This window comes from Glycine soja, chromosome 7 (assembly GCF_004193775.1).
Source record: "Glycine soja cultivar W05 chromosome 7, ASM419377v2, whole genome shotgun sequence".
NCBI classification, from domain to species: domain Eukaryota; kingdom Viridiplantae; phylum Streptophyta; class Magnoliopsida; order Fabales; family Fabaceae; genus Glycine; species Glycine soja.
The window spans coordinates 374,427-392,172 of NC_041008.1; the positions used below are offsets into that span (position 1 = coordinate 374,427).

The 17,746-nt window shown below is 35.9% G+C and overlaps 3 protein-coding genes across 5 annotated transcripts; 2 read left to right on the top strand and 1 right to left on the bottom strand.

Moving 5' to 3' along the window:
• Positions 1–383: 383 nt before the first annotated feature.
• On the top strand, positions 384–8,656 carry LOC114417898. 2 transcript variants are annotated; one of them, XM_028382950.1, is made up of 15 exons: positions 387–878; positions 2,562–2,955; positions 3,041–3,218; positions 3,358–3,497; positions 3,575–4,829; positions 4,932–5,032; positions 5,142–5,286; positions 5,780–5,848; positions 5,947–5,992; positions 6,100–6,455; positions 6,640–6,719; positions 6,831–6,966; positions 7,131–7,314; positions 7,430–7,512; positions 8,255–8,656. In XM_028382950.1, exons 1-15 carry the CDS (start codon positions 764–766, stop codon positions 8,387–8,389), a joined length of 3,417 nt encoding a protein of 1,138 aa, XP_028238751.1. In that variant the 5' UTR covers positions 387–763; the 3' UTR covers positions 8,390–8,656. The 2 variants fall into 2 exon arrangements, with proteins under 2 accessions (XP_028238752.1, XP_028238751.1); XM_028382951.1 differs by lacking the exons at positions 6,831–6,966; positions 7,131–7,314; positions 7,430–7,512; positions 8,255–8,656 and having other exon boundaries at positions 384–878; positions 6,100–6,510.
• A 1,315-nt stretch (positions 8,657–9,971) lies between these two features.
• Positions 9,972–10,956, bottom strand: LOC114417901 (60S ribosomal protein L37-3-like). The gene is made up of 4 exons (XM_028382956.1): positions 10,863–10,956; positions 10,631–10,766; positions 10,457–10,558; positions 9,972–10,361 (listed from the first exon to the last, which is right to left on the bottom strand). The coding sequence occupies exons 1-4, from the start codon at positions 10,863–10,865 to the stop codon at positions 10,315–10,317; spliced, it is 288 nt and encodes a 95-aa protein (XP_028238757.1). The 5' UTR covers positions 10,866–10,956; the 3' UTR covers positions 9,972–10,314.
• Positions 10,957–11,048: 92 nt separating this feature from the next.
• LOC114417899 (ATP-dependent DNA helicase DDX11) lies at positions 11,049–16,445 on the top strand. Of its 2 annotated transcripts, none has more exons than XM_028382953.1 (9): positions 11,049–11,247; positions 11,363–11,968; positions 12,085–12,173; positions 12,703–13,056; positions 13,486–13,788; positions 13,895–14,140; positions 14,243–14,464; positions 14,561–15,134; positions 16,018–16,445. In XM_028382953.1, the coding sequence occupies exons 1-9, from the start codon at positions 11,115–11,117 to the stop codon at positions 16,227–16,229; spliced, it is 2,739 nt and encodes a 912-aa protein (XP_028238754.1). In that variant the 5' UTR covers positions 11,049–11,114; the 3' UTR covers positions 16,230–16,445. The 2 variants fall into 2 exon arrangements, with proteins under 2 accessions (XP_028238754.1, XP_028238755.1); XM_028382954.1 differs by having other exon boundaries at positions 11,145–11,254.
• Positions 16,446–17,746: the final 1,301 nt, after the last annotated feature.

Consider the following 17,746-nt stretch of genomic DNA (forward strand, 5'->3'; position numbering starts at 1 on the left):
TCTTAAAATGAAAAATGTGTATTCAACTCAAAAGTTAATTTTCTTACCGCACGGAACTTAGGATCTGAGATGCTTCGGGGAGGGAATAACGGGGGCGAATTTTTTGTATGGAAAGAGCCTGCTCAAAGAACACACATAAACCAGTTTATTTTTAAACTTACATTTTTAGAAAGTTTTTATATAAAGTGTTTTTTTATTTCCTTTTATCGAATAATTTTTTTATTTGCATATTACTTTTTAAAAATGTTAAAATACCACCTCCCTCATCATCCAATGGTCAACAAATCCAATAATTTTGTCAACTTTAAATTTGTTGTTTTTCTTATAAAATTGAAATATGAAAAAAAGTGATGATAATCCTGTCTTCAAATAAATATATATATAAAAAAAAACAGAAATGTATGTTAAGCAGAGAAGAAATGGAAACGGCAATAGCACAAGCATAGATTGAATTGAATCACAGAAGAAAGAAAGAAAGAAATCCCACGACGTCAATATCAGAGGAGAGAAAGTTGAAGAGAAAACTGACACACGAAGTGAGAAAATTAAACACACACGCCACGCCATCACCACCGCCCCCATTGCCCATCTCCGGCAAACGCAACCCAAAAACCTAACTAACGGTCACACTGTTCCTTCCTTCGTTGATTCAATTCAACCTCTCTCTCTCCAATTCTTCATCAACATCTTCAACCGAATTCCCTTTCCGATGAGATTGATTTGAATCGAGTTTTGCTTTTCCGAATTGCGCGGCGATTCTGAGATGAATATGCCGCCGAAGCCGAACCAGGTGGCTGTGAGAGACCTCGTCGAGGAAGCCAAAAAACGGATCGTCATCCTCGTCGTATGCGTCGTCGGGCTCTCCTATCTCATGTCCTGTGAGCTTCACTTTCGCTTCTCTTTTCCTTCACTTCGTTTCACTTTGTAATCGTTCGTGCGTGTGTTTCTGCTTTGTTAAATCGACTTCAATTGAGAGCGTTTGTGTGCGCTTTTGCTTCGTTTTACTTGTTTAGTTTCAGCAGCTTTTTTTCGTTGTTTTGGTAATCGCATGCTCAGGGTTTTTAAGGCACCCTAGTCTTTATTATTACATTACTTGCTGTGCGAAGAACGGTAGGAACACATTTATCTGGCGTTTAGCATCTATTGCGTCTTAATTTGGAAAAACTAATTTAACAATGCTGTTGAATTTAGGACATAGGATTGTCTGTTTATCAGTTTTAAGAGAAGACGACATCGTTTGGAGCTGTTTTGTAGGAAGGTTTTCAGTGGAAAAAGTTATGCTCGATTCCATTTATCTTTCTCTTGTTGCTCTTAGAAAGTAAAAAATAGATTTCTATTCAAATTAGGAACATTGGATGTTCAACCAATAATTTTTAGAACAAAGTGATGCTTTAGTCATGGTATTGCTACATTTCTCACCATCAAAGAGTGGCTGCTGTTTTCTTTTATTTTCCTTTAGATATCCTGCTTGCTTCTATGTTTTTGTTGGTGATGCGAAACAGTACTAACCAAAGTGATCCATTGTGGAAGCATGATATTTTGGAAAGAATTTGGGTTAGCTATCATTCTAGTGTAGAACCTAGTATGTACTAGGTAGAAACTCACGATTTCACAACAACTAAAGGGAACTGCTTATATATATTCAGACATGAAAGTTATGTTGTAAATGGTGTTTTAACATAACGGTCACTTCTATAGCCATTATAAAAAACAAGGGTGTTGGGTGAAAAGTGAACAATAGTCCAAAACTTTCACAATCCATATAGAAACAGGAACCAAACTCTATCATAGTCACCTTGAAATTGCCAAAAATAGGTACTTTGAAAAGCACATCAGCATTATTAGAAATCAATATATCAATATATAATTATATTTGACCCCCTTTGTTGCCTTTGTTGTGCATTGAAAGCCAATAGTCTTCTGACCCCATTCTAGACCCTGAACCTTAATATCTGTGTAGTGATGTAGTCTCATAGCTACTGAAATTATGGTCTGTTTTTTTGTGATATCTCCTCCTTAATGCATTTTGTGAAAGCAAGATAAGAAAAACATAACCATGATTATGTTTGAGTATTTAATTGCAGTTGAAGCTTAATAAATAATAAACCTGTGACCTTGTAGGATTTGAATTAGGGATAGATAAAGAAAGTAAAAAGGGGTTGAGGTCAGTATAGGATTTGGCAGTTTTGAATTGTTTTTTGAAGGGGAGAGGAACACCATAGCATATTTTGTTTTATCAAAAGCTTTGACATTTTGTCTAAATTGTGAATAAAGTCTAAGGCAAAATTCCTAAAATATTATTTTTCAATGAAACCACTGCTTCCCTACAGTTTAGTCAAGTTTCATCACTTTTTATCAGCTAGGTTTGGTTCCTGAAATGCCCTACTGCCATTGTGTTCATTTGGTAATGATAAATTTTGATGATAGACTGATAGTGGTTCATTGTCTCCAAGCAAATGCCTTATATTCCTCAACACCTAGAGGTTCCCACTGCTTAATTTTTAGCTTCATGTTGTTTTTAGGTCTCGGTGTTTGGTTTAATTTCTTTTGCTTTATTTCAGTGACAAGCTCCTCAGTTTGGGTCAACTTGCCAGCTGCAGCCTCCTTAATTATTATTCTCCGCTATTTATCACTAGATTTTGAAATGAAGAGAAAAGCTGCAGCATACAACAATAAAGCAGGCTCCACCAATGTTCAGTCTTCAAAGAAGCCTGTTGAAAATCCTAAAGTTATTGCAAAGTTTGAGTGGAGAACAAAAGTGAATTCTCCTGTTGTTGAGGATGCAATTGATAACTTCACCAGACATTTAATTTCTGAATGGGTGACAGATCTATGGTATTCTCGCTTAACACCAGACAAAGAGGGTCCCGAGGAGTTAGTGCACATAATTAATGGTGTTCTTGGGGAAATTTCAGGACGCATGAGAAACATAAATTTGATAGATTTTTTAATAAGGTTCTTAATGTCATTTTTTGACTGCGGTTTTTCTTTAATTCAGATTGTAATTTGATTGACTGGGAGTTAACCTTTGTTGGTTCAGGGATCTTATTAATCTCATTTGCTCACACTTGGAGCTGTTTCGTGCTGCCCACTCAAAAATTGAAAAACGACATACAGGTTCATTAACAATCGAAAGTCGAGACATGGAACTAAAAAATGTTTTGGCTGCTGAGAACAAATTGCATCCTGCTTTATTTTCTGCAGAAGCTGAGCATAAGGTTTTTTTCACTTTCTTGTTTTATATGCATGTGTTGAGTAATGGGGTATTTTGTTTTCATCCATGGGCCATATTCTTTTCTCGTATTTTTTTTATTTTTTATTTTGGGTTATAATCCTGTGTGTATTCTTAACTTGCAGGTTTTGCAGCATCTGATGACAGGTCTTATGCATGTTACTTTCAAGTCTGAGGATTTGCAGTGTTCTTTCTTTCGATATACTGTCAGGGAGCTTCTTGCATGTGCTGTAATACAGCCTGTCCTAAACTTAGCAAATCCAAGGTATCTGTTTTCTCCCATTTTTGTATCATTCTTGATGTATGCCGTTGTTCTCATTCTCTCCCTTTTTTTGTTGACAGATTTATTAATGAAAGAATTGAATTTGTGGTAGTTAACAAGACAAAGGTTAACAAGGGGGTTGCTGCAGCTCAAGAGGCATCTCACACTAAAGCAGATGAGATACAAATTTCATCTGATGATTTCTTCAAGTCTTCAGATCCTTCTGTTACTGGTGTTGAGCTTGTGCAGCTAAGAAATGGTCAATCCAAAAATGCAGAGTCATCTGCAGAAAATAATGCCCGTGATAATATTACTAAAGATCCATTGCTTTCAATTGATGCTCGACCTTCCCGTACATGGAACTCAATGCCTGCAAACTCCCTAACTAATGATAACCTAGGTCTTCAACGACATCGCTCAGGAGGAGAGTGGGGAGATATTTTAGATGTCATCTCTCACAGAAAGACCCAAGCTCTTGCTCCAGAACATTTTGAAAATATGTGGACTAAAGGGAAAAATTACAAGAAAAAGGATGGCGAGAACCAGTCAAATGAGCATGTTTCACAGCATTCCCAGGTAGGAAAACTGTCGATGGTAGATCATATGAAGGAAATATCTGGACCAAACGAAAGAGATACTAATTCCAAGCTTATGCTTCCGCCTAAGGGACGCCACATTAATTCTGGGCACAACAGTCAATTCTCTGTAGAAAATACCTCCATTCATGCAGACAAGAATGGATCAACTTCAGTTACCTCATACAAAGATGATAAGTCAGTTACCTCGTATAAAGATGATGAGCACAGCCACATTTATGGGCAGATGAGTGATTCAGCGAGCAGTACTTCTTATTCCTCTGAAGATAACGAAAGTAGTACTGTCACTGGTCTTGATTCCCCTGTCACTAAGGTTTGGGATGGAAAAAGTAATAGAAACCAGGCCGTTTCTTATGTTCATCACCCACTTGAAAATTTTGACAATCACAGTGCAAAGAAAAGGAATAAGAGCCATTCTCGGTATCCAAGATTATCCAGAGCCCAATCTGGCAGTAAAAGGTCTTGGCCAGGTGGTCAAAAAATACAAACGTGGCAGGAAGTTGAGAGAACAAGCTTTTTATCTGGAGATGGTCAAGACATACTTAATTCTTCAAAATCACATATAAATTCTGAGGAGTCCAGTGATGATGCTGATATGGAAAGTTTGGGTAGACTTTATAGTGGAGCAGCTGCCTCCTCTTCTGCCTACTCTATTTCTAAATCAGAATCTTGTAGTTTGTCTGTTGGTCCCCTGAAAAATTCCTCTGCTGTAGATTCCTTTTACAAGTTGAGATGTGAGGTACTTATGATAGTGATATCTAGCTCCTTTAAATAATGATGAACAAGTTCATATACTAATATGTTTGTATATGAAAAAATGTAAGCTAATTTACTGTTGCAGGTCTTTGGTGCAAATATTGTGAAGAGTGGCTCAAAAACCTTTGCTGTTTACTCCATATCTGTTACAGATGTAAATCACAACAGTTGGTCAATTAAAAGAAGGTGCTAAGTTTCTGCTATGTCTTATATCTCTGTTTCTAATAAAAAATTTCAGTCTACTGTGTTTTCAAATATTTCTTGTTTTCCTTTTTTTATTACATTATTTTTTAAGGTTTCGCCATTTTGAGGAGCTACATCGACGCCTGAAAGAGTTCGCTGAGTATAATCTTCATTTGCCACCAAAGCATTTTCTGTCAACTGGTTTAGATGTACCAGTCATTCAAGAGCGGTGTGAATTACTGGATAAATATTTGAAGGTCAACTTCACAGACTTTTTTTAAAATTTTTATTAAACTCTCGCATTTCTCTGGTTCCTCCCTCCGACTACCCAATATGTGGCATTAGAACACACTTTTCTGTAAATTTTGTTTGGCTTGCCCTTTCTGTTGTGTTTACATTATTGCTTGAGACATAATTTTCTGTTACTTAATTGTTACTTTGGCTAATTGGTAGGCTTGCATTTTTAATGATTTTTAAACTTCCATTCTTAATTAACTTTTTGTTTTTTCTGTAGAGGAAAAAATTATCTGCTTTTGGTACTGTGATAGAACCACGATCACCAATACTCTGTTACCAGCAGGATAGATATTGGATATTAGTGTGCAGGATAGATGTTGGCTATGAGTGTACCCTTATTTTGAGATAATACTTCCTTTTGCATCTATCATGTAGCATTGTTTTTCTGTCTATGCTAACAATTTTCAATGATTCAACCAATATTTTGTTGACGCATGGCTTATTGGCCCTCAGAAACTTATGCAATTACCAACAGTTTCGGAATCAATTGAAGTATGGGACTTTCTCAGTGTTGATTCTCAGGTTTGATTTCTTGTCCAACCATTTCTATCCTTCTGTGTTGTCAATATTTTTTTAAAATTATCTGGCTTATCTCATATTATCATATGTTATCCATGCAGACATACATATTCTCAAATTCTTTTTCTATCATGGAAACATTATCAGGTGAGTCATGGTTGATGAAGGATGTTGAACATTCATGGTTTTATCATCTCTCCCATCTTTTGACATGTCTTGGATTTCTTTTTTTTCTTTTTTGAAAACTATTCTAGTTGGCTTGAATTCAAAACCATTTGAGAAGACTAAAAACACTTCCAACTTCTCTGCACCTGCAAGCGATCCTGTTTCCTTTTGGAGAGAAAACTGTAGTGCTGAAAGTAAAGAGGCTGTTTTGGGAGCAAGAAATAATGTTGTGGCCAATGGAATGAGGTCAAAAGTAAACAGCACACCTCTTTCTCTACCAAAAAAGAGTACACACGAACCTAGAAAGTCATTTGACAATTCTAGCAGCAATACAAACATTCTAGCACGGAAGAGTGTACCTTCTCCCAAGACAGTGAAAGGAAGAAATAATTCAGATGAGGTTTCTGAAGTGCACCATGATACTTCCGATGCTTTTCCAACAGAGGTTATAAAGAATCATAGTTCTGGATCTTTATTCTTTTCAACAACAGATGAATGATGTAATTTTATCATTCAATGTTGTTATTTAACATATAAATGTTGTATTTGGTTTTGGATATCATTCCTCTTAGATTATTATATGCTTGATCACATCTTGGTTCTGATTAATATAAAATTCTTCAATGCAGTGGGTGCCACCAAATTTGAGTGTACCCATATTGGATCTGGTTGATGTTATCTTCCAGGTTCAAGATGGTGGATGGATTAGGTAATTTGAAAATTTGTATTCTTTTCACCGTAAACGTACGTTCTTTTTACTTTGAGTTCCACTAGTAATCTTATTTATCTTCTTACGATGTATGTCTTGTGTGCAATACAGGCGGAAGGCTTTTTGGGTTGCTAAACAAATCTTACAACTAGGAATGGGTGATGCCTTTGATGACTGGTTGATAGAGAAAATTCAGCTTCTCCGTAAGGGATCAGTGGTTGCTTCAGGGGTCCAGCGAGTTGAGCAAGTAATATTCCGACTTCCCTCCCCCTGTTTTAAATTGTGATGTTCTGGAGACTGTCCTCATCATTTAAATTTATTTCACTCTGTTGAAATGCTATATTTTTTTTTTCCTTATAGAACCATGATAAGCATATGATTGATATAATGTTACTGCAACTTTCTTTATAGATACTATGGCCTGATGGAATATTCATAACCAAGCATCCAAATCGACGACCACCGCCACCTACTAGTCCATCTCAGAATTCTCCTCATGGCAATCAACCTACACAAGTGTCTTCTCCAAGGTTGGATGATGAGCAGCAACAGGAGGCAGATCGGCGTGCAAAATTTGTATACGAGCTAATGATCGGTAATACCTGTTATACTGCTCTCATTTATATCCATAATTGTGTCTATTCAACGTCTTTTATCTAATTCTATTAAAAAAAATTATCGTGCTTAGCTGACCATCTCTGTTCATGTAGATCATGCACCGCCAGCAATTGTAGGTCTTGTTGGTCGGAAGGAGTATGAGCAATGTGCAAGGGATCTATATTTTTTCCTTCAGGTAATTTCTGATTAAATGAATTGAAGTTTTCTGGAGAAGCTTCTTTTGTTCATCTATTAATTTTGTTGTTGGTGGCTGTAAGTTGTAACATAACCCCATGATGTTAATGATGCTGAACATTGCATTCCATTTTATAATTCGCCTTGCTCACTTAGAGCACGATCATATATTTTAGGGCTGATCTTTCTGCTCTGCTTATCAACTCAGTCATATGAAAGCATTATCCCACCGTTCATGGGTAACTGAGTTTTTCTGTCAAATTCTCTTCCATATTATGTTGGCACCATTTTCATGAAAATGCTTTTCATATTGATAACCTTTCTAGTATAGTCAAGATATTGAAATATTTATTAGTTAAGAAATGATTCTATTCAGCTATGATTAGAATTTGTAACCATTAGAATGCAAAGGTGTTATTGGGATATGTAGCAATCTTGTCATGACAGGCGTGAATTGATGTCCCCAGATGTCCTTTTGGGGTTTATAATTCCTTTTGCACCTCGAGATCATTTGTCGAGCAATTCTTGCACATGCACATTGCTTACAGGCACAATCGATCAAAAGCTCAAGATATATTACAGTAATAAGTAATAACAAAGTCTGTGTTGAAGTTATTTATAATACTATGTTGAGTTTTCATTTGCATGCCTAGACTCTATGCTCAAGCAAGACTCACTTCCGTCATTCTCTCTGTCTCTCCATAATTTGGTCGTGTAAATACTTCCTATTGACTTCCTTGCAGTCATCCGTTATCTTGAAGCAGCTGGTTTTTGACATCTTGGAGCTGCTGCTGACATCGGCATTTCCCGAACTTGATAATGTGTTCAAGCAGCTGCATGAAGAAAAGCATAAATTTGGAGAGTTCAGAACAGAGTAAATATTACAATTTTCAGATGAGGCACGGAGAAACAATGGTACAGATGTTTCGTCTTCCGAAATACATTTTTTTGTCTTTTGATTGTTCCTGGTTGCCCTTTTGTCTCCGCAACCGTTAACCTGTTCTTTCTGCCTACTAGTGGGCTAAAGGCAATACAATTTTTCCATCTACCGAGTCAGGTTTTGTAATTAAGATTGGCGTTTTGAGGCAGACGTCATGTAAATTTTGAGATCAATGAAATTATTTTAAGATTCTTTATTGGCAAAAGTTTTGTCTAGCCATCAGGGTGGCTCGCTCTTGCAAGTGAATGGATTATATGTTCATTGACAATAAAAGCTGTGCATCTAGAATAAAATAGAAAACAATAAATTTAAGATTAATTTGTCATTTTTAAAATGACATAGTAAGCCTTTTTTTTAAACAAATTTTTGTCAAGCAAAATTTTATTTATTTGACAAAGCTAAGTTTAGCACAAGATATGTCTAACTCAAGACTCCAAACACCATGAATTATACATTCAAACCGATCCGCAACATTCCCAAGCCCGTGACAACTGTAATATATCCTCCCGATACAGCTTTTTTTTCCTTCTAAATTATCCATGATGAATAGAGTAAACTTTTGAAAAGGACTATTTAGTAAAATCAGTAAATGATTAACATTGCACATAATACACTATTTTATTTGAATAATATATAATACATTATTTAAGCATCACATTCTACCCTCTTAATATAAAATAATGTTTTCTTCATTTAATGAGCAACAATATTAGTAAAAAAATAGTAGTTAAAATTATTCTTACTCTAATACTTAATATTATTTTCCTTTTGGTTGAGAAACATCGAGTGTCTTGTACCAATATACTATTAACCAAACCAAGATTCATTCAAACAAATTGCGTGTAACTAGTAACCAATAAATATATATCAAGTATAAAAATTTGCATAGAGCTAAAATTCATTGAATTCCAATAAGCACATAAGTTGTTCCTCTGCATTTAGGTTTTAAAGCTAAAATACATTTCTTCGTTGTTGATAAACTACGAGGAGACAAGCGTAAATACATTTCTTCGTGATATATTGGTTACTCTTAAAAGTTCATTTAGCCTGAAAACTCAATTTTATAAAAGAAAATACTGGTTGCTTTTGCAAACTTTAATCTAAACATGCACACATTGATTGGGTTTACAAGCAACCTAAAATGCTTTAGCCAGCTTGTAATTCCAAAACAAGTTTCTACATCCAATGGCCAATCACAAGTAGTAGCATATTTTACAGTAAATTTTCCAAGACAACTAAAATAGAGAATAGAACACATATAACACAATGGTAAACTAACGCTCATCCTGAAGAATTTCAAACACAAGTCACTGAAGAACTTTGCAAGTACTAGCTACACCAAGTACAAGAATTTTCATACATGATCAGAACACTCATAAATCCCCAATAAATACAATAAAGTGAGACCCTGATACGCAAATATGATTACACACCCTATTACTTGAGATTAGCAGCGTTATGTTTCTACCGAGGTACAGTATTACAGTTAATTAATACCTACGTTTAGAAAGAACATAATCTAAAGCCAAGGCATGAAAACTCAACAATTCTTGACAATAACTAACACCCAATAAACCATAATAAAAAAAACTAATACCAAATAAGTCTTACCCTAAATTTATCTAATTGAACCACAGTACCAAATGACATGCCCAGAATGATAAGCCAGAATATGGATGTCAAATACCCTCGTTGAAAAAACAAAAATTCCTTGCAATCCTCACGTCGAAATACAAAGCCACTACATATTAAATGAAATTAAAACGACAGAAAGAAACGTGTTCCAAAGAGCTCGGCATCAACATAGAAACATTAAATCCTATATAATTCACTGACCCAGCAAAAATTGCTATTATTCAAAGCTTAGGTAGAGGCAGCAGCTCCTCTCTTCCTGGGTGCAGCTTCGGTACCTGATTCAAAGGCGTCACGTTAACAAAACCTCAAACCCAAACCCTTAACACAATACAAAAAACATTTGCATAGTTATTTACAAATTACCACATACCCTCTCTGAAGCCACTCTTAAATCTACGGGGCACGTTACGCAAGTACCTCATCCTTCCAGTTCCGGTGGTCTTTCTCCTAATGGCCTTCACGCTCCAGTTATCTGGAACCATCAAACAATTCAAAGACCGAATTTTTACACAATCCCATTTACTTTAGTAAGTAAAAAACTCACATTTCCTGGTGCGCGCAGCGGGGAAAGCGCACGCGGCGCAACGACTCTTCTGGAGGTGGAAACTGCGGCGGCCACACCTCACACAGAGGGTGTGGGTCTTGTTCCTTCTCTTACCGAAACTCCCCGTTCCCTTACCCTGCAAACATTCACAATACAAACTCCATCAGCATCATCATCATCACAAAATCGAACTAATCTCAAATCCGTTTAGAGTAAGAGAAGGAAACAGTACCATCGTAGCTTGCAGATCACAAAAACCCTAATTGAAGGAGCTATCTATGGCTGCTGAATGACGAAGGATTTATTTATATGTGCCACGACAGTGATACTTTGGGCCTTTTTTTACATTAGGGTTTTTTTTCCGTTATGGGCCGAAGGCCCAATAATATAACACGTTAAAAAAAGAGCGGTGAAGTTATTTTCCCGCCATCAAGTGGAAGCAAAAGGAGTAATCGCAATCGAATTGTACTCGTAAGCATAGAAAATGGAAGCGAAGGAAGGAACGCCAAAATTCCCAGGGTTTCCTTTCGAACCCTATTCGATTCAGATTGATTTCATGAACAGCTTGTATGAGTCTCTCAATCAAGGTGGCGTGTCTATGTTAGAAAGCCCAACTGGTGAGTGGTAATTAACTACTGATTCTTCTGTTTTCGTGTTGTCATAGGAATTAAGGTTTGTTTATTCGATTCGGTTAGATGAGTGTGTGATTGGTTATAATGCATGTTGGAGCAGGGACTGGGAAGACCATGAGTGTGATTTGCAGTGCCTTGCAATGGGTGCTTGATCGGAGGCTACAACAGGACGAAGCAGCGTGTGGTGAGGATAGAGGGAATGGCGGTGACGGTGGGGTAGGTTCGGATGATGAACCTGATTGGATGAGGGACTTCGTCATCGACAAAGAGGAGAAGAAGAAGGAAGAGAAATGTGGGTCTGTGTGGGGAAAGCCTCATAGTAAGAAGAAGAGCAAGGAAATTCCTAAGGATTTTAGGGTTATGGGCGTTGGAGAGGAAAAGGGTCGTGAGAGTTTGCAAAAGAAAATTGATGCAGTGGAAATTGGTGATAAGGAGTTTTTGCTAGAGGAATATGAGAGTGAAGATGAGAAAGGCTTAGGGAGTGTGGTGTCCAAGAGGAAGGCTGTTAAAACTTCTTTTAGTTCCTCTAGCGAAGATGAGTCTGGTGAGGAAGAAGAGGAAGAGGAGAAGAAGTTGAAGGTGTATTTTTGTAGTAGAACTCATTCACAGCTTTCACAGTTCATAAAAGAATTGCGGAGGACAGTTTTTGCCAACGAGATGAATGTTGTGAGTTTAGGTTCGAGGAAAAATCTTTGCATTAATGAAGGTTTGGAGTTTACTTCACTCGGATGCTCCATTTCATTCTGTTTTGATTTCCCTGGTTGAAGCTAAAGGAGCAGCAAATACTTATATTTTACTCATGATTTGTTGCATGCTTTCCAGAAGTAGTTGCACTTGGAAACTCCACGCGCATAAATGAGCGATGCTTGGAACTCCAGAAGAAAAAGAAAAATGAAGCTACAAAAGTTAAGGTGCGTGGGTTTGGATTCTAGGTTATCATCTTCAGGTCAATTGCTTTTATTTTGATAATGGTTTGACACTTTTTTTTTTTCATTTTAGCGGATGATATCTGTGAATCAGCTTCGTATTGTTGACTCAATCATCACTAAGATTTTATGGTTGCTTAATTTTATGGATGCATAATTTTTTTATTTCCATGAACATGTCTCCTTGTTTATAGTATATTCCTTCATTTACTTTTTAGTGAACTTTCAGTAATTGGTGTTTTTACTTGTTCAGCAATTTAATAGAATATAAGTTGGTCTCTTAGCACAGCGGAAGATCCAAGAAAAATAGTTCTTATCTTTAGAAATACAAAATTGAAGATGAAACTATGCATATTTGATTGTTTATTATGCTTAATGTCTAGTTGAGCTACCAAGTATCCTCCATCTTGGTATCCACTACGTATTGTTAGTAAAAAACTTTTGAAATTGAATAAAGAAGGTAGTAGAGTGTAGACGCTAATATCTCTTGAACAATGGTGGATCTGACTTGCAGAACTTGAAAGTAGGTGCAGGGGTATGCAGAACAAAGGCCTCCTCTGGCTGCCCAATGCTTAGAAAACATAGAGTTCAACAAGAATTTAGGAATGAGGTATCTCAACAAGGGCCATTGGATATTGAAGATCTTGCTAATCTTGGAAGAACTATGGGAGCATGCCCATACTATGGTTCTAGAAGCTTGGTTCAGGGAGCTGATCTTGTGGTCCTACCATATCAATCTCTTCTGTCTAAATCATCTCGTGAAACACTTGGTCTGAATTTGAAATCCAATATTATTATAATAGATGAGGCTCATAATTTAGCTGATTCACTCATCAACATGTATGACTCCAAGATTACTTCATCACAGGTATGATTGTTATTTCTATCTCTATCTTGATTGGAGTTTTACTAGTGTCATTTAAAAGCTTGTATAGACTTACAATTTGCTTTTCTATAGCCAATTTTGGGATACTTCCTTTTGCCACAAAGTTGTTACTACTTACTAAAACCTGAATCTTAGAATTTTATCTGAGTTGCCTTTTCCAATCATCTGACCTAAGTCAAGGTTTTATTTGAGGTATTTTTTTTTCTTTTGATACATTGAGGTGATTGGTTTGAAAAACCTTTTGAAAAAAAGGGAAATTAATGATTTTGATTTTTGAGTCAGTCAGCAGGAAATTACTGTAGCTTTAGTTGCAGACATCACACAAGTTATTTATTGTTTATACCCATATTTGGGATGTTTAATTTTAATTTTTTTCATCAATTATTATATGGTTGTCCTCTATTTTTACAGTTGGAGACTGTGCACAGACATGTGGAACGGTACTTTGAGAGATTCCGGAATCTTTTGGGACCTGCTAATCGGAGATATATTCAAACTCTGATGGTCCTCATGCGAGCTTTTCTCCGAGCACTACTTGATGATAAAGATGGAAATCTTAAAGATTCTTGCCGTGATACAGCTCAAGCTTCTGAAGAAAGTGGAGCCTGTGATTTTACTATGGCCATCAATGATTTTTTATTTGAACTAAATATAGACAATATCAACTTGGTCAAACTGTTAAAGTATATAAAGGAAAGTAATATCATGCACAAGGTGAATCTTGCCACTTAATATATACATTTTCTTCTGACAGAATGCCACACGATGCTTCAGAATTTTCTGTTGTCATTTTGATATCAAAATTTACTTGATTTTCCAGGTTAACGGTTATGGAGAAAAGGTGGCTACCTTGGCGAAAATACCTGCAATCCATATAATTGGGGAACAAGCAGAGGAGGGAAGCTGCATATCTGCTTTCCAAGCCTTAGCTGACATATTGCTATCACTGACAAACAATGATGGTGATGGAAGGATAATAATTTCTAGGTCTAGGTCAACAAGCTTCAAGAAGCAAGGAGGATATATTAAGTATGTTATGCTCAGTGGAGAGAAGATTTTTTCAGAGGTTTGCCTGATACTGTTGCCTTAATTAGAAATGATTTTATAGCTGCAAGTTTCTCTTCCAAACAGATGATGAAGAAGAAAATAACCATGAAACTTTCTCTAGATTGTAGACGAAGCACATGCTGTTGTATTAGTAGGGGGAACACTTCAACCTATAGAAGAGACAAGGGAGCGACTCTTTCCGTGGTTACCACCAAATCAGTTGCATTTCTTTTCATGTGGTCATATTGTCCCTCCTGATAGCATTATGCCAATTGCAGTTACACGTGGTCCTACTGGACGCTCCTTTGATTTTAGCTTCAGCTCCAGGAGCTCACCAGACATGGTGAGTAGGTCATTGCTCCATCTATCTTTCAGTCTAGTATCTATGAAATACAAAATGTGGAAAATGACTAATTGTGCTGCATCTTGTTCTTTATAGATGCGAGAACTTGGTCTTTTGCTATGTAATTTGGTGACTGTGGTTCATGAAGGAATTGTGGTTTTCTTCCCTTCTTTTGATTATGAAAATAGAGTCTATGAACATTGGAAATCATCTGGCATCCTTGAAAGGATTATTAAGAGGAAGTGTGTATTTAGGGAGCCTAGAAATAACATGGATGTTGAATCTGTTCTCAAGGAATATAAAGACACCATTGATACAATATCAGTTATGAATTCAGAAGTAAACCAAGCATCTCATAATGGTGCAATACTCCTTGCTGTTGTTGGTGCGAAGTTATCTGAAGGGATCAACTTAAGTGATGGGATGGGCCGATGTATAGTCATGGTTGGACTGCCATATCCTAGCCCATCTGACATTGAGTTGTTGGAGAGGATAAAACACATTGAAGGTTTTCGAAATTTAAAGCTTCCTGAGAATCCTAGTGTTTCTTCCAGTTATGATCTATACAGTGGAGATGTACAAGGTGGTTTTGACATTTTAAGAAGTTGCAGTCACAGAGGAAAAGAGTACTACGAGAATCTCTGCATGAAAGCTGTAAATCAATCAATAGGTGCGTACTTACAAGTTACAATAATATTTCTGTGGATTATAGATCTTTCAAGAGGTTGAGCATTATTTGGTGGAAGCCACTTCTCATAGGATCTCAATCTCAATGGTTTAAATTATTTATAAAAAAATTAAGATAGAAGCCTCAACTGTCAAGATGCATCACACATTCAGGGTTAAACCTTTTGGAGATACACCTCAATTGAATTACTCGTCTTTGAAAATCAATGTTTAACTAGTAATTAATTTTTTGGCTTAATTGCATGTTTAGTTTCCCATATATTGTAATTGTGTGATATTGGTTCCTCAAGTTCCAATTGCATCAATTAGGTCTCTTAATTTTTTTCTCATTTACAATCAGGTCCATCTATTATGATTTTAGCTAATATTTAAGTCATTAATTTGCTCATAGTAGAAAGATATTTCTTTTTAGGTCAATACAGTCATAAAAGCTAATATTTACCATAAGATCCTCAACATACAATTAAGTCAATACAGTCAAAATACTTTTTAGGTCATTGTACTTTAAATCGTGTTTTTTTGTCGATGCACTGTATTTATTCACTGCCATGTCATGCCTAGTTTGTCTCTTCAGTTAATTCTATTAAATATTGAATGTAATCAAGATGGAGGGACTTGATTGTAAATGGCTGTAAGTTTGAGGATCCAATTGTCACTATTGGAACATGCGAGATCAAAATCGCACAATTGCAATATTTAGGGACTAATGTTGTAATTAAGTCTAATTTTTCTTACATGAAGAAATCCAGGGTCCATATATTACTGGATTTTCTGTCAGTTGTGTAGTCTGTGGCTACGTGTGCCCATCTTAAATGGTTTTCCCCCTAACCTTTACTGCCTGATAGATATATGTTTACTTGTTTCAGGTAGAGCAATCCGTCACATTAATGACTATGCTGCAATTTTGTTGGTTGACACAAGGTATGCATCTGATTCTTCAAAACGAAGCTTTTCCCACCCAGTAACTAAGCTCCCCCAGTGGATAAAAGATCGTTTTGTTTCTTCTACCATTAACTACGGAGAGGTACATAGGTTGTTGCATCAGTTTTTCAAACTCAAGAAAACATGCTGCCATTAGTCCCTTCAGCAGATCTTGTAAAAGTCCCATTATATTCATTTCTAAGACTGCCCTCATTTGATTTTTTACTTTTTACTCCACTAATGCTCTTTAAAAGAAAAAAGGAAAAAAAAAAAAACCATGAAGTTGAGCAGAGTAGTAATTCTAGTTGTTTCATCAGTAAGACATTTAAGACACTAGAATGAGTTAGCAAATCAAAACTTGGTGTTTACATCACTTGGACACTCAAAATTTGCTTAACTTTAGCCTGTGTAGTTGACGTTTGGCCGTTTTCATCATCAGTGTGCGTGATAGATACACTTATTCATCTGAGTTTTCAAGCAAACCTAAAAAAATTGTCGTTATCCTACACTGAATTTACAGTTTTTTTTTTTACGGAAATTGACGATTCTTCTATGTAACATTATCACAATTCACAAGTGTTTTCTGGGGGCGTTCATTTTACTTAGAACGGCAAGAAATTCAAGCCACTTAAAGTAATGTATTATGAAAAAAACATTAAACATTATTTACACTTGTTGGAACCGTTGGATATTAGGAATGCTCACTATCAGTTTTTTTTTTAAAAATAACAATGGATAACTCCCTTACAAATGTACTAATGCGGACTAATACAGGCTATCCGATCCTATTATTGGTAACATCGTTATGTACAACAGATTAATTTGACTTTCATCACCGTGAATGGCTCATAGCTTAAGTCATTTATTAGCATATTGACCAAGAATGCGATAAACACGTTGGGTTCCCTATTCAACGATGAGAGAATTAATTGATGTTGGCTACTAGGCTGCAACTTTCTTTTGGGTTTAGAATTAGAAACTAAAGTATTTTGATCATGGACTCAAGGGATGGTGTCAGATATTTTACTTTTACATGCATAAAATCAACGGATCTTGGCATCCAGATTTCAATATAAGTTATACTCGTTTTAGATGCCTGAGCTTTAGCCTGCTTCTCTTTTTCTTTTTTTTTTTTAAAGTATCTCTTAGCCGAAAAGTCAAATATTAATTCCTGAGATATTAACTTTTATTTAAGGAATTGATGTCTCCTAGGTTTCAACATATATTTTTTTCATACACATGATTGAATACAGGATCACATATTTAAGTTATAAGATTATTTAATAATTATTTCACATTTTGTGTGTTTTTTTAATCAAATATATTAATATAGGCACCAGAGATTCCGATTGAGACAAATACAAGAAGAGAGTGCATAGCCATCACAGCACTAGTCGCAGGTTAGAAGGAATTTATAATACAGTAACTATAATCCAGAGTAACCCAAACTTAGAAAGACCATAAAATATATTTTGTTTCATAATCAAAGATAATTTGTAGCACTTTCCGTTCATTCCTTCGTCCACATGGGACTTGAGCTAAAACACTACATATTCTTTTCGGTACACTAAAAACAATACATATTGAATGCTTTGTAAAAGATTCCTTACTTTCCAGTCATTGCCATCAGCTCAAATTTGAAAAGAACAAGGTTCACCAACCTTGAAATAATTG